This window comes from Buteo buteo, chromosome 22 (assembly GCF_964188355.1).
Source record: "Buteo buteo chromosome 22, bButBut1.hap1.1, whole genome shotgun sequence".
NCBI classification, from domain to species: domain Eukaryota; kingdom Metazoa; phylum Chordata; class Aves; order Accipitriformes; family Accipitridae; genus Buteo; species Buteo buteo.
This window is the reverse complement of record NC_134192.1, coordinates 8367491-8389734: the sequence shown is the minus strand read 5'-3', so window position 1 is coordinate 8389734 and position 22244 is coordinate 8367491. Positions and strand designations below refer to the sequence as shown.

General features: G+C 45.8%; 1 protein-coding gene across 3 annotated transcripts in view; it reads right to left on the bottom strand.

Annotated features, from left to right (window-relative positions):
• NRK (Nik related kinase) overlaps window positions 1–16145 on the bottom strand; it is a 109648-nt gene extending 93503 nt beyond the window's left edge. For all 3 annotated transcript variants that reach the window (XM_075054523.1, XM_075054524.1, XM_075054525.1), the window contains exons 1-2: window positions 15456–16145; window positions 10690–10755 (exon numbers count right to left, since the gene is read on the bottom strand). In XM_075054523.1, the coding sequence (XP_074910624.1) occupies window positions 10690–10755; window positions 15456–15512 (123 nt within the window). In that variant the 5' untranslated portion in view covers window positions 15513–16145. The remainder of the gene's footprint in view (window positions 1–10689; window positions 10756–15455) is intronic.
• Between the last annotated feature and the right edge of the window lie 6099 nt (window positions 16146–22244).

The following is a 22244-nucleotide window of genomic DNA, read 5'->3' as shown; positions in this document are numbered from 1 at the left end:
TCTTCAAACACCATGTTGTTCAGTAAGTGGCTGCTAACCAATTCTCACAAATCACCTCCATAAGTACACTAATTCCTCTTAACCAGAATCCCAAGACGCTTTACAAAAACAAGGACTGCCTCCATTTTAATAGCTACAGTGACAAGGAGAGCTCCATTTCCAGCAAATTCATGTATTTTCGAGCAATGATGAGAGGTGGAGGCAAAAATAAAAGCTAGATCTGAACAGCAGCTGCCTGCGTCTACCCCTCTCTTACCTTTATGAAAAAGTGTATTTCTTACACGATGGGAGTGCCTAAAAGCACTGCCACAGACCACATGCTAGCTATTACATATTAGCTAATAACATTACTTGTGCAGGGCACTGAAAAGGCCGCAGTTTGCTACAAAATATGTCTTCTGGATTGTTCACTCCATAAGATCTCAGAAGTCACTAAAGTTTCATGTTTTCATGGGGAGGAAGAAGGGGGTGGGGAAGAAATGACCTTTGAAAAGGTGTTTCTAAAGCAAATCTTAAAAACCTTTCAAGAGCCCCACAAAGTCAGTAGGTTACAAGGGCAGGCTTATAACACACAAGGGCTTTAAAAATAAAAAAGTATACTACAAACAGCTGAAAAATAGTTTCTTCTTTAATTTTATTCCCAAGATCCGTATTCACAGATCTGCACAGGCCAAGAAAATTACTGCTGGCCAGCAGCCTGAGAACAGCTGAATACCAGACAGGAGAAGCACAATTTTTATCACATTTATGGATTTTACAATCGAAACTGGACATTACAATTTACAATTACTTACTGGAAATTTCATTACGATGGGACAACGGGCTGACCTGCACCTGCATCTACGGACTGAGCAAGCTGGCTGACCCCAGCTGACCATGCAAACTGGCTTTTAAACTCCATTTCCCCACAAAGACCGTGGAAGGGCAGGATCAACCCTTGTCCCACCAGATTTTGCTGCTGTCCATCCCGAAAAGCTGTGCTACCACCAGACCCGGCCGCGCTCCCCTTTAAAGCCAGCAGAAAAATCATGGCTGGGCCAAACGCTGCTCTCCTCCAGAGCACCGGAGCTGCGATGCTCCCAAAAAACTCCCAGCAGCGCTGTCACAGACCCCTTCGTGAATCCACGGGGCACGGGGAAACGTCGCGAGACGTGCTCTGGAGGAGCTCTTCCCAGCAGCAAGCACAAGGACCATTGGGGTCAACCTCTGTTGCTTGCGGGGTAATTCCAGAGAGTATGGAAGAGGAGCCGCGGCGATCGCCCGCGGCAGCCGACCGTGCCAGGGTAAAGCCGTGGGAACGTCCGTCGTGTTTTCAGCACTTCTCATCCTCAGCGCTCGCAGTCTCGCTGCCCGACTTGGCAGACTTCTGGGCAACCTTTGCACAGACGTAAATCAGCGTGTGGTTTGCAGGACAGCAAATTACCAGGCTCACGACTTCATCCAAATAACAAACAAAAACAATTCTTTAATGCTATTTACTTCTGTTTGCTCCAGAAAAGCAACAGAACAAAGGGCTTGCTGCTGCCAGAAGTTAGCTCCAGTCCTGTCCCAATCATTGCCCTAAGCTCAAGTACCAAGCACATACAAAACTTTTCTTGCACAAGCATGGTAGTGCTTTTAACTGCTCCCAGATGGCCTTCACAGGGCAAAAGTTACATCTCTACGGCTACAACTCAGCAGCTGCTAATACAATTGCTTCTTATAGTGTTATTTCACGACGTGCCTGCTCTCACACAAGGCAGACTGACCAGGAGTTAATGCAAGCTCACCTCTGTAGCAAAGATACTTAACTGCAGGCAGAATGAACCATAGATGGATTTTGCAGTTCAAGCAAATGTACATCCATTCTACCTTGAGGAGGTAGAATCCTGATTAGGGACTGGGGAAGATGGAAGAAGGTGAGGGTGGGGAAGTCGGCGGTAGGATGGAGTCCTGCCAAGCCCGAGCTCGCGGTCGCAGTGCCAACCAAGGCAGCAGACACCCTAGCAGGAGATTTCTGAAGTGAAACAAGAGCTGAAGCGAACAGCTTTGCAAGAGTCCCGCCATGCACAATCACTGGTCTGCGCATGCTGGAAATGCTCCGCTACGTCCAACCCGTGGAAAACATTGATCCATTACAGACCTCGGCAGGAGAATTTGCCTCTTTGTGGACTGACATGTCTGCTGCTGGATTTTACAGGGACACCTACAACAAAGCACTACTGCTACGGGTTTACTGGAGACCCCACTCAACGCACCAGTAAAAAGCCTCCTTCAGAACAGGACCGCAATTTAGATTTCTAGAACACAGCCCAGGAACTCTCTTTTGGTCCCTAAGCTCTCATCCTGCAGGACTTAACTATTCGGCTCAACATAACGAGCTTGTTGTATACTCGAAGAGCAAACTATAAAGCACTATTACAGATGATTCTTACACAAAAATATGGGATCCTCAGGCATAAACTAATTCAAATACATTCTTATGAAAAAACACCTGAAGACTGGGCATGAAACTTAAGAGAAATTTACTGCTGGTCAAGACAAGGGTGATGTCTTGTCTATGCAGACAATGGGAAAGGACACACTCCACACAGTTCTTTAGACCAATTCATCACACTGTCAAGTTTAAAGCACCAAATGCTGGATAAGTCCATGAAATACACATAACAATAATTAAAAAAACCCACACAAGCAGGCTATCAATATTTTTATGAAACCAGCTGATACATTCTTTTTATTATGCTCTACTAGCTATAGCCCAGAAGTACTAAAGAGGGACTTTGAAAAAATGTACATACATCCTTCAGGTCATTAAAACAGACCTAGAAAGTACCATTCACATGGACTTATAGGAGAGAATCAGAGATGTGGAGATAAGGTCACGTGTGCTTGCAAGGCACTAAAGTTCGGTGATTCATTCAGAAAAAGGTACAGTTACTAAAGCTAACCTGCAATGGGAGTCATCTCAAACACATATAAATAACACGGCAAATTTTCTGCTGTTTAAAATTAAGTAATAACCTATCATTCATTCATTAAGTCCAATAGCTCACTGCATGTCTGGGAGGTTTTCTGGACTGCAGATAGACAATTTCTTACAAGCTTTACGCCAACCCCACCAATTTATTTTGAAGGAGAGATAACGTATACCATTAAATACTTCTGAGTAGGTCAGATATTGTAAAACTCAGACACGCAAAGTTTACTGGTCACTCTGATGCGTATCTTCATTCAGGCATGATTCTGGATGCTGCTGAGCAGTCAGGAGTATTGAAATCAAATGTCACCACCAGTGAGGTGCTTAAAGTGTAGCAAAGTGCTTGAGTGGGGAATTAAGAGCATGAACTATTTCCTACTGTGCTCATATTATCACCAGTGCATTTTTAGCGTGTTCTCTTACCTTCAAAATAGCATGGCCCAGTACCAACATCTGAAGCGTTATGCAACATGAACTCAAAATCCCACCAGTTTAGGATGAAAATGCACTGCACTCTCCCATATGGACGTTCAGGTCCAAAACACAGACGAGCTGGAAGTGGCAGGCCTGCCAACAAATTATTTGCAAGGATTTCACTACTCTCTAATGGCTGATATGGCACATCTAATTATTGTACATGGCTCTGCTCAGTCAAAGAGCCTTTATTGTATAGAAGCACTCCACAGCTGAGAGGTTTTTTCACATCCTTACTCTTCTATTTTTGATAAACTAGTCCTACACTTAAGAATCTTAATTGAATTCCTCTGAAATATTCACTAACTAGAACCAGGACTTCACAATTTGCTAATTAATTTCGCATGTATGATCCATTATTTGAAATTCCAGTGCTGAATATAGTTTGGCATTGCCATGCAAATAAGCAGGGAAGCCAACATTAAACCAAAAAAAAAACCAAAAAAACCCAAACCCACAAACCAAACCACACACTATGAAAAAAAAAAATACTCCTAGCTCTGGCTATGACAACTAGGTACACACAATACACTACGTATCTTTTATATCTATTTTTTTAATATATATATTTTGCAAATAAAAGTCATTCCCCCTACTTCTTTTTGTATTCTCCAGATCAGTCATTCACCATCTAGTAGGCTGGGTTGATAGTAGATATGTTCTGCTCACTGACATTCACATGTCCTGTACTCAGATCAAGATTGGAAAATGTACGGTCCTGCTTTCTGTTGAAACAGGGCCTTAAGTCAGGTTACCCAAGACAACGTCAAACAGCCTTGGATATTTCCAGCAAGGGTGACTCCACCACCACCCTGGGAAACCCACTCCAGCGTTGACTCATTCTCACAGTAAAGAATTTTTTTCTTGCATCCAGATGGAAACTCCCCTGAGTAACCTGCGCCTGCTTCTTCTTGTCCTGTGCATCCCTGTACTTGCATCTTCTATACAAACCATCGTTGCAGCACTTGAAGACTGTGACTAGACTGCCCTCAGCCTTCTCTTCCCTAGGTTGAAAAAAATCCAATTCCTTCGGTCTTTCCTTCCTCACGCGTAAAGTTCTCCAATCCCCTAAATGTTTTGGTGGCCCTCTGTTGGGCCCTCTCCAGTTTCCCAACATCTCTCTGGAACTGGGGGAGCAAAGATGGGACACAGCATTCCCGGTGTGGCCTAATAACAAGAGCAGGGGACGTAATCGCATCCCCTAATTTGCTCGCTACGCTCTTGGTGACGCAGCCCAAGGCACAGTTTGCCCCCGTCGCTGCGAGGGTGCACCGAGACCTCCATCCACATCCTTTCTGATGGAGGGGGAAAAGGACCAACACGGGGGTGTGGAAGCTGTAAGAAAAGCATGCAGACGTGTATCAGAGTGTATTTAGGAGCTGCAGGCAACTGAGAGAAGAGGAAGAAACACATCTAGCAGTATGCGATCTTCACCGGTGTTACTGAAAATCAGAGGCATGAAGAAGTTAAATATTGAAACACCGAACTACGCCTCTCTAGTGTATTAATGATATTACAGCCGTATACACTAAGCTTTCAAAGGCAATCCGTTCATAAGCATCACAGCATTTCAGACCTTTATTACAATGGCAGCAGGCCATATTAAGCTCAGACTTATTCCTGAAAGAGATTCCTGTTGCCAGGATTAGCAATCTCCATTATTTGTTTGCGCTACTGAACCAAGGGTCTACACAATGAGTTGTTGACTCCATCCAGTACAGTGCAGCAATACTTCTTTATACACTGCTGCGTACAATAATTAACTAGTTTTTCATGTGGACAAGATAATCAGCTACGCTACTAAAAACCCAAATAAAGAAAATGAATAGACAAACAAGCATTTCTACCAACTGCTAGCAAAACAGAAAGTAGCATTTTGTCATTTCTATAAAGAACAACTGATTTCCCTACTTGACTCATCAAAATCTCAGTGCCTTGAAGGCTGTGACTGGCTTGAAAACTGTAACTGACCACAAATGATAACAAAATACCCCAAGACAACATGGCATTTTTAACGTCTCTGCAGCAGTCCGGGGACTCTGAAATTGCATTTCAGCCCCGAGAGCCATTCTTCAGAAGGCAGCTACTTCTGACCCACCCCAGGAAGGGATGAAGTTTTCAGCTTATACATGTTCCCCTTCAGGATTGCACTGAACATAACTCTAATGTTTCTTACATTTAACCTACTGCCCAAGGTGCTACCACCAATTAAGGTTTTCAATATAGCCCACAGACTTTAACACTTCGTAACTTAGCATGGTTTTGTGATTCTTTTCACACAGTACCAAGCCTCAAAAAACCCATGTTGCTTCCCCTCCCACCCCTCCCAACTTGGTCTCAATTACTTCAGCCAGTTATTCAAAGAAATTAATTATGAAGAACTTAGCAGACTTTCAAATTGTTTAAGATAAACTGAAAAGTCCTATTTATGCTTCACTACACTCCTGCCATTGTACATCAACAGTAGAGTAACTCATAACTCACGTCAACAATTGAAGCATGATTCAATGCCAAGAAGCAGCTGTATTTAAAATTAAAAAAACAACCAAAAACACTTCCTTACTCAGACCTGCTTCCTTTTTGTGCCCAGAGTCTTACGTGACTACACAGAAATAAAAATATCAGCTCTGCAGAGCCACTGCAGGTACGGTTGCTTCCACCCTCAGCTAAGCCTCAGCAACAGCACTGCTTCATCGGTTGCACTACCGGGAAGCCACTTCTTCTCTTTTGATTCTCACAGTCCCAAACCAGAGCACCTCTCTCAAGTTCCCTGTGCCCTCAGACTCCATTAAAGATACGACCATTTTGCACACACAGCAGCTGCAAATCTGTCACGGTTTACCATCAGCCTGCAAGATCATACTCCAAAAAACATCAGCCCCTGGCACTCGCCAAAGACACTGCCCTCTCACTCCCTAGGCCACTCAAAAATGCCGACCCCATTTTTGGGGAGAGGGCTAACCCACTTCATTAAGACAAAGGAAGTGAAAAGCCCCAGTCAGGTGTCTCTCAGTATCAGAAAACAAGCAGATTGCACAGATGCTGCTGATGACCTCATTTGGCCCTTGAAAACTTTTTTAGAAGGATGAGGACTCTGAGCACAGCTGAATGAGTAGGATTAGGAGCAATTCCTCTTTATCTTGATAACTAAAAAACCAAAGCAGCTATAAACTCAGGGTCCCACAGTCTCTTCCAGAGCTCAAGAGCAACTGTCTGACCCAAACGCTTCAAAAATGACACCCACTTCAGTTGCCCCATGTGTCCCTTTCCCCATTCACCCATTAGAAAAATGACCCTGCACTGAAAATTAAACGATAGAAAATGCATTAACAGGCTCCTACTGAAGACATACCACTCATCAAAAAATATGAAACTAACAGCTGAAGTCTTTGCAAAAAAAGTAGTTCACCCCCCCAAACGTAGAGTTTAGTTAGTACTAAATGCACAAGCACAGACCAAGATAAAACTGTTCGATATCAAGGGTGATACATGATCACAATCCAGCTCTTCATAGCAATAGAGTCCAACCGTGGAAGGAAAACAAGGCACCCATATAATTGAACTTCTGGAGGTAACAGGAGTAGGCAAAGAATCATTCAGATCGCAACGCTGTCAGGTCTCAACAGCCATACCCACGCTGCAAGATGCAGCCTCAAGCACACTAAGGCAGTCCACACAGCCAGACCTTAGCTTCACAACGCTTGCAAAGGCACCCCCTTTAACAGCACACCGTCTCACAATAATGTAGCAACTACTAGCCAATAAAAAAAAGATGGCGTTCATAAATCTCCTAGATCGTTTTCCGCGGTATTACTGCCATCCCAAACAACAGCCCGGGCAGCCTGCGAGAAGGGCTTCCAAGGCACTGCGGCGGCAGCTGAGGGAGGAAGCAAAACTCAAGAACTTGCGGGTGACACCTTCAACAACCTCGCTTCCTCCCCGACAGCACCGACAGTTACGCGATGCGAAACATTGCTCTGCCCTGTCTGAAGGTCCTTACTGATCAACAGCTCTAAAAACCCCCAAAACGCCAGCCCTCATACTTTGGAGAGCAACCCCATGGCCCCTGCACAGTGTTTGTGGTTCCTGGCCTTTCACAGGGAGATGGAGAACCCTTGCAAAAAACAGCGCAGGGGACGTTCAGAAGCTTCTCTTTCCCATATGCATTCAACGGAGATGGTGCAGAGACTGGACACAACCTGACCTTCAGCGCTTCAAAGTTCAGGAAACGAAGGCACGAAAGAGCAAATACTCAAACTCCTCCAACCACCAGCCAATGCAGTACTTCCAACCGCCTTCAGAGAAGGCTCTCTGCCACCACCTTCCATGACATTATTCAGAATCGCCTCTTACATAGTGCTGTTCTTCAGATTTCAGCTCCCGGAAGCCGGCAATTAACTGAAAAACTCATCTGTCATTTCAAGAGATAACAAAGCCCAAAGTCTCATGATTTCTCGGTACCATTTGATTTTTTAATATCTAATTCATACTTTCAAAAAGGCTGAAGTTGCCAGTACTGGCATATTTACGTCCTACTACTTCACAAGTTGTCAAAAAATCTGCTAGCTTTTAGTCAGTTATTATATGCAAATCCCAACTTTATAACATTTCTAGACAGCTCGAGCATTATCAGGGGTACAATTTATACCTCTTTCATTTCATTTAAAAAGACACTGAACTGGAACTGCTCTGGAATAATTCAGTATGAACAATACTCTCCTTCAATAAATCTGTTAAACATTGTTTTCCAAATCTAATCATGAATCCTCTAAATTTTATTTTCATTTTTATGGAGCTGCATATATTAAAACATACAGCCTTATGAATCATCTTCACAGCCAACCAAGCAATTTAGTAATCTTGGACATAGTTTATTTAGCCTGAAATAAGCTTTGCTTTGATTATGTGCAAACTACTATGTGTAGTTTCTCAATGTATGGAGGAATCTGGCACCTCTGGAGAATAAAAACGTGCTCTAATGACACAAGTACATTATGTGGATAACTGAGATTACTTTATAGCTTAAATATTTACGATCACAAGCCTATACTAGGAAAACTACAAAATGATTCCAGCATTTCCTAATTCACTCCATCGGTCCTAGCATTGTATAGATCAAAGGACATATTACACAGCAGTGAAAAAGAAAAGCGAATACAATAGCCTAACTTTTTACAGTCACTTCAGAAGGAGCTGCCCCATTGCAGCTGCCCTCCTTCAGACAAAACAGACATTTGCTCCAGTTGCAAGGCCGGTACCTGGGAGGTACAACCTGAGCACATTCCGTTAGTGCTCAGCATCTTCTGCAGAGGTACGCCCAAACACACCGGAGCTTTGGGCTGTGTGAAAAGTGTTTACGACGGAGACCAAGCTGCCTACCTGCAGTTTGGGGCATGCACTTCGTATCTGTCCACCTCACCGTCATCCTCCCGCAAAGAGCACCTCCATCCCCTAAGCGAGCCTCAGCGAAACACCCTACACTCAGCAATGTCAGGTATTTATATGCACAAAGCCTTTGTTACGGGTGTGCGTGCAGAGAGCCAGGGTTACACGCGGTCCGTCGCAGGATGCACGGGCACAAAGCTTCCCCTCAGCACCCTCAGCCCTGCAAAACCCCGTCTCTCAGAAGTTGCAGCTAGGCCAAGGGCAGAATGAGGCGAGATTCAAATCCCCCACTATCCAGAGCTGTCAGACCCTGGTCTCTTGCGTGCTCAGTGGAGAGCAGCCTTTGGGTACAATTTTTGTCACTGTCAATATTTCTTTACACGTTTTGTCAACTAACATTCTAGCGAACCACACGATAGCTTGAAACTTTTTCTTTTGCAGCAGAGAAGCAAACTATGTTGCTCTTTCCCGTTATTGCCATGATTAAGCAGCTGATTCACTCTCAACATCCTTAAAAGATGACTAGATTGAAATTTTTTCTCTCCCAATATAAAATAAATCTAGGCATGAAAAGAAAGGCAACTATTTCAGAGGCCACCTGGGAGCTTTAGGGTCTTTTTACAGGTAGAAAACTCTGGGATTACACTGACAACAGCACCCCAGAATGTCTCCTGGCTTCTAATCTGTCCTTGTGAACCCATGAGCCTCTATATTTAATTTAGTAGTCCTGACCTCAGATTCTGAATGACAATCTCGGAAGCAACACAGACTTAATCACAGCAACAAAGAGTTACAGGAGAAAGATCCTGCTTCTGACCTAAAAATAGATTAAAAACAGTAGTATGGGAAAGCAGAAACTCCCCAGAACTGCTTCTGTAGAGGATTTTCGAGCATCTTTGAAAGAGCATCTATAGCTCTAGTTATATATCTGTAGTTACCAAAACATAACATGCATTCAATGCACTGGAATCGGAGAAAGACGAACGGTCCTGGATATTTACATCGGGGCCCTCTTCTGCATTCTTCCTGCAAGAGGGGATCAATGCAGAAAGAGCCCACACCAACACAAAGGCTTGTCAGCAGTGGGATCCGAGGGAGAAGCCAGACGGGACAGCTTCCTCCAGGGCCGTGACTCTTCTGATGTACCTCCAAGGGTTCAGCAGCACGGCCTTTTCCTTCCTCTGTCTTCTTTCTCCAGATGGGAACACCACAGACTCCGTTCCCTATTTTATCACGTCGATTTTCTCTTCTTAGCTCGTTCTTAGGAAAGGCTTCACACTGAAAGAACACTTTTCTAGGCTAGTTCTTATAACTAAAAGCGTGCATTGCATAGTGTACATAGCATGTTACGGCAGACAACGTTTAATTGCTTATTTCTTGACTGGTAGTTCTGCTTTGATATCACAGTGACAAAGGTAATAACTGAAATCAAAAACTTCATAGCTTGCCTGCAGAGCACAGTTAATTGACACCTCTGTCTGCAAGAGTACTGCTGTGTTAGTCTCGGCTGAGCTCTCCACTTAATCCAGGCCAAATTTAGCCCTCGCTGATGTTAATTTGTGCCAGCCACTTATTAAATAATTTTGAAAAAGAGAAAAAAACCACAGGACAGAAAACACAGGACAGAGGGAAGTCAGTACAAAAGCCAACACACTTATCTGACCTGTGGCAGCAGAGGGGCATGAAAACGGGACAGAAGGAAGCGGTACGGAATTTCACAGATGACACCATTTTGCATTACACAGAAAAGACAGCAAGATAAAACAGGCTATTGCAGGAGCAATATTGTCCACCTTCTTAAACAGTGCTCATTTCTGCTTTAGAAGAAACAGCTTTATTGAGAACAGCATCATAAATTAAAGAGGCATCCAAACCTTATAGACTTGTCCATATGTCCCATTTCCAACAACCTGCACCAGTTCAAATATTCCCGCAGGGTCCTGCAAAAAGCAGAAGAAATAACATTATTTGCAGCGAAGTAGCCACTTCATAATGGAGCGTAACTGTACACAATCAAAATGAAAACGTCTGTGGCACATCTCCTAATGTTCTGTACTACACACTAAAGGGGAAATAGCCACATAACAGTATAAGAAATGCATTAATATTAAAGTTTGCGCTCAAGTTGCTCAAAAATCTATACACAAAACAACTCGGTGAAGATCTGTAGCATGGCAATACAGCAGATACAACAAATAAATGGAGATGGGTGAAGAATACAAGAATTCAACTGATTCAGCTTAGCAGTAGAGTAAGGAAAAAACTCCAGGCTTCCTAAGCCTTAAAACACTGAACTAGCCTGGAGGCTGAGCTGCTCTCTTCTGCTACGAAACACTTTGCACTAGCAATGTAACAAAGGAAAGAACCTAAATAATAGAATTGAAAAAATACTGTATAAGGCACCTGAGCCCAATTACCTTACGAAAGGGAAATGTACCATCCCAGGCAATCTTAACACTACAGGTAGGCCGAGAACGCTCAGTTGTCCCGCTTTGCAAATACAACAAGGTGAATTTGACTGATGTATTGAAGTCTTGGCTTTGAACCCAAACTAGATTGCTGTTCATTTACATGAAAGATTCACGTGTCAGGTGCTCAGCATACCGTACCACATGAACCAACTTTCGTCCTACTGGTTTAGCACCAGTCGCTCTAAAACCAACCACTGCAGCAGATGTCCTTCTCCAATAATGAGACGTCGCAGCCTTTCAAGTATAGGAAGACCATCTTGTTGCAAGGCATGGGCAAGTGAACGTTCGCTCCTGCATGACTGAGCACATTAAGAAATCTGTTGCTTCAGTTAAAACTCACTTGAGAGATTTACATAAAAACATTAAGAACTCAAGAGACCAGTTTCTTGGTTTCTGGCTGAGCCATTTATCAGTCCGCTCATTTCTTGGGATGATATCATTGAGAGATTTATATAAAATATTATTAACTCCATGTGTCAGTTTCACCACATCTGTTTCGGCAATCTGTCATGTCAGTTGATGACTATTGGTACTGCTGAGGGATATGATACAGAAAAACATCATCTCAGAAGTACAATTTCTATGACCCTGGTTGCAAAACATCCTTTTTTTTAAGGGATCAAGCTACTTTCCACTCCACTTATATGTTAATTCTTTTAATATAAATAATGCTTTCTTCATATCTGATATGGAAATGTTTACTCAGCAAAATCCCAGTGGGAACATACAGGCTTTTTTCTGAGCAGATTCTGCCTTTACTGGCACAACTGTCATCATAAACGGCAATAGCTTTCACTGTCAGAGCAACATGGTACAGACTTCCACAACTGAAAGTACTAATGAGTTCATTTGGTTTTGCCTTTCAGTTAAATGAGTTTTAATCTTATACTTCCTGGATTGTCAACCTCACAAGACTTTTTTTTTTTTTTTAAACAAACTAATTAACAATGCATAAAGCAGATCAGATCACTAACTTTTGACATACGCACAGGCCGGTCTAGTCTGTGTCACTTCTTTTCTGTCTCTTGTTTTTAAGACAAGGTAGTAAGGCATGGCCTTCTAGACTTAAACTCCAACTCCAAAAGCCCTCACACAAAAGTAAATCAACGGGACCACTCGTGTCTGGAGCTAAGCACAGGCGTAAGAATGCTTGCAACATTCAGATCTTTGTAAAGTGCTTTGCCTCCTTCTAATTTCTTCATTTTTCATTTCCACTAGTGTTGGCTATAAACGAGCCACACATTTTGCTTCAGATGAGCTAAAGTCAGCAATAATCCATCGCTGGTGCTGAAGCAACAGGTGGGTGGTACAAACCTCTGCTTCACGTGCGACCTTCCCACAGAGCTGTGCTGTGGGTCGCACGTGGTCGGTGCCGTAAAACGCACAGCAGCTCTCTGAGGAACTCTTCCAGACAACGGCCTCCGTGCGTGATACTGACTGTACTCTTCTGTGGGAAGCGTGAGCAGCGCCCCACTTCCACACCTCTTCTACAGAAAGTAGCACTGCTGAACTATGTGGTGTTCATACTGCGCAGAAACCTAGAGGAACCTAAACTGCATTTTCAACTCGGAGTCTGCAGCTGTCCCTCTCTCTTAAATGCGTGCTCTGCCCTCAGTCTTCTTCTCCAAACCTATTTATTATGCAAACATAATAATGTGCCTCAAAATCAGCTTCCCTCTCTCCCTCCAATCAATTCCATTCTGATTTAGCATCCTAATAGCTTGCTTCTAAAGGTTTCAGACACTCTAGGAAAAACCCAAACAATTACCTAAATAAACGTTAGTGTTAACTTTAATACAGCGAAAATCCTACCCTGTCCTTGCTAGCCAATTGAGCATTAACGTCTCAAGCCTCCGCAGCTCTGAGTGCAGCCAAAATACTTGGCCATCTCTCTTCTTTTAATCAGGACGCCGTAGTGAACCGAGCCTTGTTAAGAGTCATAAAGGATATTAATCTGGGCTCTGACTTTGGTCCTTGGATTGCCCTTGTTTGCTTGGATATCAGCACTGCATCGGTTGCTGGCATTCTTCACAATGGGCCAACTTCTTAATTATCTTGGAGTTAGGTATCATCTTTGATGTAGTGCTTCCTCTCAGCCACCATTTGAGCCCCGTGGTCCATCTAACCCTTCACCAGCCAACATCTGCCAAATCGCTAGGTTCACTTTGACAGATGCCAAAATCTTGGCCTGAACATTCATCACTTTAAGGTTAATTACTGTAATGCACTGTTCCATATGGTGGCCTTCTTGCTTTCCTGCAAGTCATCCGCAGAGTACTCAAAAGGCAAGAGCAAGACTGCTGACCCAGAGGCACCCAGGCCACATCCATCTCCTCCGCCAGGCAGAATGAAAAACGGTGCACGCAGCAAGGGCCCGACCGAAACGCGCTTTTCACAATCTCTGCAGCTAAACAAGATACAGGTGTCTGAAGCGCCAGTTCTTCTAGAGGGCCTCCGCACCTCGGCACGTAACGCAGAGACCCCAGGCTGTTCAACCATCTGACCCCCCTGACGAACCCAGGGCAGAAGCACCCCAACAAGACGCTCCGGCAACGTTCGGAAACTACAGCCCGAACCACCTTTTTCCAGGAAAAGGGGAAAGCTGGACTTCCCGACCGCAGCGAGGCTGGCGGGAGCACAGCACCAGGCAGCTCCCACTGGCGCTGGGAACACCCGACACCAGGTAAAGGTAAAGCTCCTGTCTACGCAATTTCTACAGCCCAGCCTCACCCGCCTCCCATTTCCCGCTAAGCACAGACCCCAAACTAAGGCTGCTGACGTGCTGAAAAGGTTTCCTCTGAAAGGACACGTTTGTCCTCTCCCCCGTCAAGGCTGAAACTTGCAGTGCTTACAGCCCCTGGGAGGTTTCTGCATTGGGCAGGTTTTTTTGACGCAAAGCCTGCCGTCTGGTTTGCAGTGCTACTCTTTTTCAAACTTACACTGGTTTCTTACCATCTATTTAAGGAGACAAGATTTATCTGCTGAAGCTCCAAAGAAGAACTTCCATTATTTTGTCTTACTCCCCTGAGCAAAGCCAGGTGAAACTTCTGCTTCCCTAGCCAGGAGCCTTGTGCCACCTTCACAAACTTTACTGTCTCTGCTGCCTTTCTTCTTTCTCCCTCTGGTCCGGAACACCCTCCTCGCCATGCAATTATTGCAAAGGCTTCTCCCAGCCCCCTTTTTTTTTTTTTTCCCTGGTATTTTTAGAAAGTAGCTTGCTTTGGTTTCACTGTCTGGGGCTGACTGCTTTTTTGCCACAATTGAACTCTTCCCTCTTCTTCTGCGGAGAGTGCTCCAGAAAAGGACTGCCTTGGCTGGACTGGGTTGATAGCTGGTCAGCGTCTATGTAAGAAAAGCAAAGCGGAGCTAAGGGGCATCGTGCAGAACCCTGTTAACTGTTTGTGGACGTGAAAGTCTTAACAGTGTGGCTTTTGATGTGGCTGAAGTTTGGATTATGTTTTAGAACAACCTAAAAACACAAGAGTGTAATGATAAAAATTCATAGCAAACTAGGCGAACGCTGCCTTTTTTTAGCTTTGGGGAAAAAAAAAAAAAAAAAAGGCGCCTAAACCTCAACAAAAACCCACAAAAGCCCAAACCCCACGCAAGTATTTTCTTCCCCAGCAAATCCTCGTCTCTCGGTTGTTTTCTCTCCACAGCGTTCCCGTCGCCTTTCGGAACGCCAGGAGGAATTTTTTTTCTCGTTTCGGGCGGGGAACAAACCTCTCCCCCGAGTGCCGCGCACTCCCGGCGGGGCAGAGCAGCTCTCCCGTGGGCCGGTCTCGCCAGCGAAGGGATCGCGACCCCTCGAGCCCCTGCGTGCAACAGGGCCCCGAGCCGGCGGGGGGGCACCGCGGCTGAATTCCGTCCGTCCGTCCGGCCGGCCGGCCGGCCGAGCCCTCGCCCCGCAGCTCGCCCACCCGCACCCACGCCGCAGCGAGATCCCCTCCGCGAAGGGAAAAAAAAATAATAAAAAATAAGAAACGACACCAAAACCAAACAAAACCGGGGCCCGGCGGCGAGGCTGCGGCGGGCTCGGGCAGCCCCTCACCCGCGGGTGGGGGGGGGGGGGGGGGCGTCTCCCCGCCCTGAGGCCACCCGCGACGGTGGGGCCGCAGGGGTCCCGCCTCAGCCCGGTCCCCCCCCGTCCCCCCCCGGTCCCTCCTTACCCGCAGTGCCGCCAGGTCGATGCCGTCCAGGCTGCGGGCGGCGCAGTCCCGGGCCATGGCGCTCGGCCGAGGAGCGGGCGGGAGGGCGCCGTGCCCTCAGCCGCGCCCCCCCCAAAGTTAACGGTCCCGCGGGCGGCCCACGGCGGCCCGGCCGTGTCCCGGCGAGCGCAGGAAGGCGGGCGGGCATGCCCGGCCGGGCGGGAAAAAAAAAAAAAAAACCACCACAAAACCCTCCCCCGTTCCGCGGGCGAGGAGGCAAAGCCCACCTCAGGGCGGGGGAGGGGGTGGGGGGGGGGGGCGGCGGCAACTTTCACCGAGACGGTTCCTCGGGAAAAAGTTTGCGAGGAAGTGACGTGCCGTGCCGTGCCGGCGGGGGTCGGGGCCACCTGCCGCCGGCGGGGCGGGGAGGGAGGGACACGGACACGGACACGGAGGACGGACCCCCCCCCGGCCCCGCCGAGCGCCGTCCGTGCTACGGGGCTGGAGGAAACGCCACCAGCCGTTAAGAACAAGCCCCAACAACCTAGGTTAAAAATAATAATAATAAAAAAAACACCCAAAACCCGCTGAAACACAAATTCTAGAGCCCTTCCCTGAGGTGACGAGCGCTGCAAACCCGAGCCCACGGAGGTGACCACCGCCGCACCACCGAGCTCGCACCCATCGCGGCGGCACCGGGGGGGGGGAGAAAAACCCCGGCCCCGGCCGCCGGTGCCTGCAAACCCCCCTTCTCCTCCTCCTCCTCCTCCTCCTCCTCCTCCTCCTCCTCCTCCTCCTCCTCCCGTCCCACAGCGCTGCAGCCAGCTTCGGGCACGTTACTATAAACTCCGCTGCTCGTTACAGTCTCTTTCACCCTGTAATTACGACCGCAGAAAGAACATAGTGTACAACTGTATTGTAGTGGAGAGAGGAACGACTTGAGGATATTTTGGGGAAGCGTGTTTACAGACCAAAACAAAAAAAACCCAAAACAATCAGTATAAATGCACATTTCTGAGATAAAGGCCTTAAACATTCCTGAACGATGCTCGGGGACGTCGTCCCCTCACAGACAGCGAGCAAAGGGGCCCAAACTCCCAGTCAGTATTTTCACAGTCGTAGACGTGAAATCAAGACAAAGCGGTCAGAGCATCTTTGATGGCGGACGCGATGCCAGCGGCAGTGTTGTAATAAAAGCATTTGGCAATTTCCTTGAAAGAAACGCTGATGCATCATTCAGCTTCAAAGTATTCTTTTAAAACAGCCCACGCTGGCTACGTTATCTGCTGAAGTGACCCTGGCTTTTTGCTCTCCGACTGTCTGTAGGCCAGCACACTGCCGCACCGCTAACTGATTTGAGGCCGATTGTGGCATTAAAGTGTAAGTTTGTCGAAGAACTAAAGGTGCACAATGCAGGTCTGCACAACAGGGTCAGAAATCCCCACACAGTGACAGCCCAGCCCAAGCCCCTCTCCGTGCCGGGCCCAGCCCCTCCGCTCTCCCCTGGGCAGCGTTTGGAAAATTCTGGCCCTCACATCACCTTCGACAAAGTTAAGCCAGTTTTGCTCCCCATTATAGCCTTCCTGCCTTCCATAAATCCATCATCAGCCTTTTTGCTTGTGTTATTCCTCACAATCCCTCTTTATCTCTTCTCTAACCTTCGGGCTGTCCTTTGTCTCCTGCCACTTTCCACTTCCTTCCTGCTTCCCTGGTGAGAACTGGTGCGAAACTCCCGGCCGTTGTTTACCAGACGCCCTCTCTATTGCTCCATCTCTTAGATTCCTTGCCAAAATTAATCCTACCTGCCTCGCTCGCCTCTGGCGAGTGCTCCAACCTGAGGATTAATTTCCACTTGACAGAAAGCTCTACCCAAAAATGACACGAACGTCTGGTTTTAGAAGTATAATTTCGCTCGTAGTTTTTCTGCAGGCGTGTCTCAATACCTCTCTGCTACATGCTTCTATCACCGCCTTTCATTGCCTTCCTTCCACCGAACCCTGCTGCTGGTAGAGTTTCTGTGGACGCTCCAGTCCCGCTCGTGCCACTGCGGGTGGAACTTCATGAGCGATTCTTCCCTTGCTGCCGAAGTAGGCAGCGCATCTTTTCCCCATAAAGGCCTTGCACATCTAACAGAAGCGACAGCTGGTTCTGTCACTGATATTCACAGCGGATCTGCTGAGGGTGAAAATGCCACCGGGCCAAGGCTACTTTTCAGACTAGAACCAGATTTACAAGCCCCGAGTTCTTCATGACCAGCCTGATGATGGGTTCTGCAAAAACAGAAACTGTGCTCCAAGTGAACCCCACGGCCTCGTGCCCTGCTTCTGCTCCAGCCCTCCCCAAAGCGCTGCACAGCCTGTGCTGTTGCTGACTTGCCAGCAGGCTGTCACACCTCGCTCTTCTGCGTGAGGCCACACAGCAGAGTAACTCCCAGGAATCAGAAAAATCAATGCCATAGCGCAACCTGAGTGTTAATAAACTAGAAAGCCACATTCATCTTACCAATAATAAAGAGCGAATAGCATCCCTGAAGAATAAATTCAATTAAAAAAAAAAAAAACCCAACCAAAACACAACAAACACAAGAGACAATTAAGTGCAATCAGTACAGCTTTCCTCTCCAACAGCTGTAGTCAAACCCCTGCAGCCAAACTCAGCAACCACAGACCTGAACATAAAAACCTTTCAAATGCCTACGTGCATGCAAGGGATGTTTTGTGTTAAAAGGGAAGTGCAAGCACGAAGGGGGAAGAACTTCCTTTGTTTCAGCAAAGGAAATGCCATTGTACCCCAGAAGTACGGGGCTAATCCTGAGCTCTTCTGTCTGTACACCCCCCCCAACTCAGATTTGGAAGTCCATAATAATATTACTAATAGTAATTGCCCCTGTCAGATGTGACACTGAGCAAAGGAAGAGAGTGTTTAAAGTTGAGGCTCCAATTGACATGCTGGCTTGTTTCCTTTAGCTTTGTCTATGCTGGGGTCTCAGCTACAGGTGTGAAGTTGGCAGAGAAAAAAACAAGAAGATAACTCATAAAAGAACAGGATTTCCGGGCTGCAGGAAATAAACAGCTTCTTAAAATGTGGTTTCAGTCTGAATTGGAAAAACTGACTCTCTTCAGCATTTCTTAGTCCTCTGAACTGTAAATTCAGAGGAATCACCATTCAGAAAAAAACTCAGGCACCCAGGATCTTCTTGAAATAATCCCCCTGGTGCTGCTCAGGGAATGGACATCCCTGCCATTTCCACGGCTGCGGGAACAGCCAGGCTCAGCAGCTCATGCCACATCTGTGACTCCAGAGCCAACCCTCTGCATATACTTCCCAGTGTTTTCAGGCTCCAAATCCTAGCATTCTAGCTCTACAACAGGGAGCTCAGAACCCCCAAAGCTCACATTAGGCTCTCTGCTCTAGAGGTAGGAGGCAAATCCCCCTTTGAGGTTCGAGGTTCCCCTGCTCCCGGCTTCATGGCGAAGAGCGAGCCCAACCCTGGCGTGCCGCCCTTCCCCAGGACTCCTCTCGGCAACGGCTCCCCAGCACTTACTTGCTCCAGAGTCAGATAGGATCCCTGTAAACACCAGCTTTCCTTGGCACCAAAACACTCCCTGAGAGATTTAGTTTGCTGGAAGTTTTCTTACCTTCTGTAAGGAAACTGCACTCTGCCAGTGCCAGCGGTGTCTGATCGGATTGATGCAGGCTCTCATGCTCAGACATCAGCACCTTTCTCCCAGAATAAGAATCCTTTACAAAATTCCCCATGACTTGTGTTTTTTACACGAACTAGGGATTTTAGACATCTCTCAGTGTTTCTTTAGAGCACAACCCTTAGCTGAGAGGCAGCAAAGAGACACAGAAGCCCATGAAATCTGCTTGTAACTACAGACTTCACCCTCCCCTTCCAGAAGCTTCCTCTGGATTGCTCGAAAAGGAAGGCCAATCTTTTTGCCTAATGCTTTCAGAAAACATTTTGTCCTCATTTGGTTGCACCAGAACCAGAAGATTACCAGCTGTTAAATGCTGATTACAAGAGAGTCAATGGGTGGCAAGGGCCAGCATGGTATTAAGCCCAACATTTGCCCATGAGTTGGCATTCATCTCTCGGCTGCTGCTTGAATTCATTACCATTTACGGCATCATTCTGGCAGTGATTTATTGTTACTAATGGTTTTTATGAAGTCCTGGAGTACAAAAAAAAATCTTGATTTATTAGGCCAGCCACTAACTTTAAAGTCATTCCCTTCCGTTTCCAATTATAGCATGGTTTAGTATAGTGGGTGGCTTTGCTAGACTGTCAGGAACAAGATTACACATTAAAAAAACTGTCTAGGATTGCATACAGCCTGAGTATGTCTTCATGCTAGCTTGGTGGCAGTCACGCAATGCCATGAGTACTATGTGATGAACACAGAAAAGTAGAGAATACTTTCATGAGTTCGCACCTTGGAAAATACCAGTACAACTTGGAGCAGCAGCTGCAAAAATTCTTTGGATTGCAAGGGAAAGATTTAAGTTTCAGGCTGTGGACACCCAGTTACTTACATTCCAATTTAGTTAAAAGATACTAAAAGAGATGAACCACCAACCCTTCCCCCAACCCAATCTGCTTCATAACTCCAGTATTTCTGTGACCCATCCCTGCAGTGCTTGGAAATCACAGTAAGATGTCTTTGTTTTCAATGGAGTGTTGGATCAGGCTCTGAATATTTCTCATGCTTTCTCCTATTTGAACTAAAGAAAATTCCACTTCATTCCAAACACATTAAGGCTGGGCCAGAAAAATCATATTTAAACCTGAATCTGTCTTCAGATTTGCACTCTGCCGAGGCTGCTGCATTAGGATTGAGAGATAGGGTTACTACCTTGAGTAAACTAGGAATACCAGAAATCCAGACAAACCAACCGAAACAGTCATTTCCCGTACAATACTCAGTAGCACATACAGTAGTTTTCAGCTCTTTAAAAATTAAATAACTCTTTTCAGTTCCTGGCAGCCGTGCTAGTTAGTTTCACAGGATATCCAAAATGAGACCAAACAGCTTCCTTCCCAAGGGATTCCCGAGCGGACAGGCAAGCTGGAAAAAGTACCTCTTGCAACTGTAATCACAGCCAGGATGTCCACCTCATTTCCCAGGGTAAAACTTAAGATACAGGTCTCCCACAAAACCTGCATTAGTCCGAATGCCGCTCACTGGGACTCTCGCAGAGATTTATTTTCTTTTCAATTGCGCACAAACGAGCCTGCCTGAGCAAAGCGTGTGCCAATACGTTGCACACAGAGAGCACAAGGAACCCTCTCCTTGCAGGACTGATAACCCTCTTTCACTGCATGACCCATGACTTCACAGCATTGTTTCAGCACACCACTTTGGAGTTTCTCAAGCAAGAATGCTGCTGCTGGAAGTTTCCCATTTCCCGTCAGCCCAGCACACGTCCCTGCTATCCCTGACAACAGCCACACAAACACTTTCAGGGAGAAGAGTTGGATTTTCTGGAATGATGATATCTTGCACTTCTGGCTTTTGGGCTCTCAGTTCCAGCGCCAGTAGAATACTCAATCATGAGTCTGTGCAGTAATACACGAATCATACAGATAACCATTTCCCTGCACAAAAGCTATTTCTATTACATTGCCTCCCCATGAGAGTTTTTCCTGCTCTCATTTTCTTTTCTTTCCGACGTCACCAGGTATTTCACTTTGACTGTATGCCTAGTATCTGAATACCAACACAGTATTTGCATGCTACGGTAACACCAGCGCACGAAGGCTGGCTGGCAATTTTGCAAAATTAAGAGCAAGATGATTTATTGAAATAAATTGAACTCATACATTTTATATTACTATTGTATATTACTGTTGTGCAGCCATCTGCCTAGCTCTAAGCTTCTCCCTTCCCTCCCATCTTCTGCAAAGTTATTTCTTCATTCAAAGTGGCAACCATTTTAAATGCTTTGCAAGGAACAGTAGCTATATGTTACTGGGTCATCAGATCCCAATGGGGTTTATGAATACCATAATGAATTTCAGCCCAACATCTGTCTGCTCTCTGAAACAGACGCAATTATGGGAAAAAATAGCTGCTGCCTCTTCACAGGCAGATTTCTCAGTAAAAAAAACCCAAATACAAAGAAAACTGACGTAGCATAGTTTAATCGCTACCACATTAAGTTTATCAGTCAAAATATCATGTGGCACATGCATTTTTTGTGAAAGCAAGACAAGTTGTGGTAACTTTTCTGGCAGACAAGCAGAGCTTTTTTGACTTTTAGAAAATCTTGCAGGCATGGTTTTGGTTTTGCCAACCAAATGCTAGCCTTGGATGACTCAGACCACAGTTCCCTTTTATCCAAACCACTGAAGTTTGGTGGTTAGCTAAGAAGGAACTGGTATCTGAATCACCCTTGGTTTGGAGGAATTGCCAGATAAAAGTCTTGGGGGCAGGGTGTTGGTTGGGGTTTTTTGTCCCCTTCTTCCCCAAAGGAAAGAAAAAAAATTCAACCACTTTAAAAGTGGGGACACCTTTCAACGTACTTAAAAAAATTTTAAAAATTAACTTTAACCTATCTTTTTAACCTTTTCAATGTCACATGCCAGTCTCGGTACATTTGCAGTAAATTAAACAGATTTTTTCAGTCATGTTGCAAGCCTAACCTGTGCCTCACAAAATTACACAATTTTGAGCTCATCTTTAGCTACAAAAAAAGCCTACATCATTGCTCAAGTCCCAGTTACGTATCTGCAGTTCCCAAGCCCCCTGCTTCTCCTTTTCTTAGCGGAGGAAAAAAAGAGGCAAAAGAGGAACTGTAATTTAT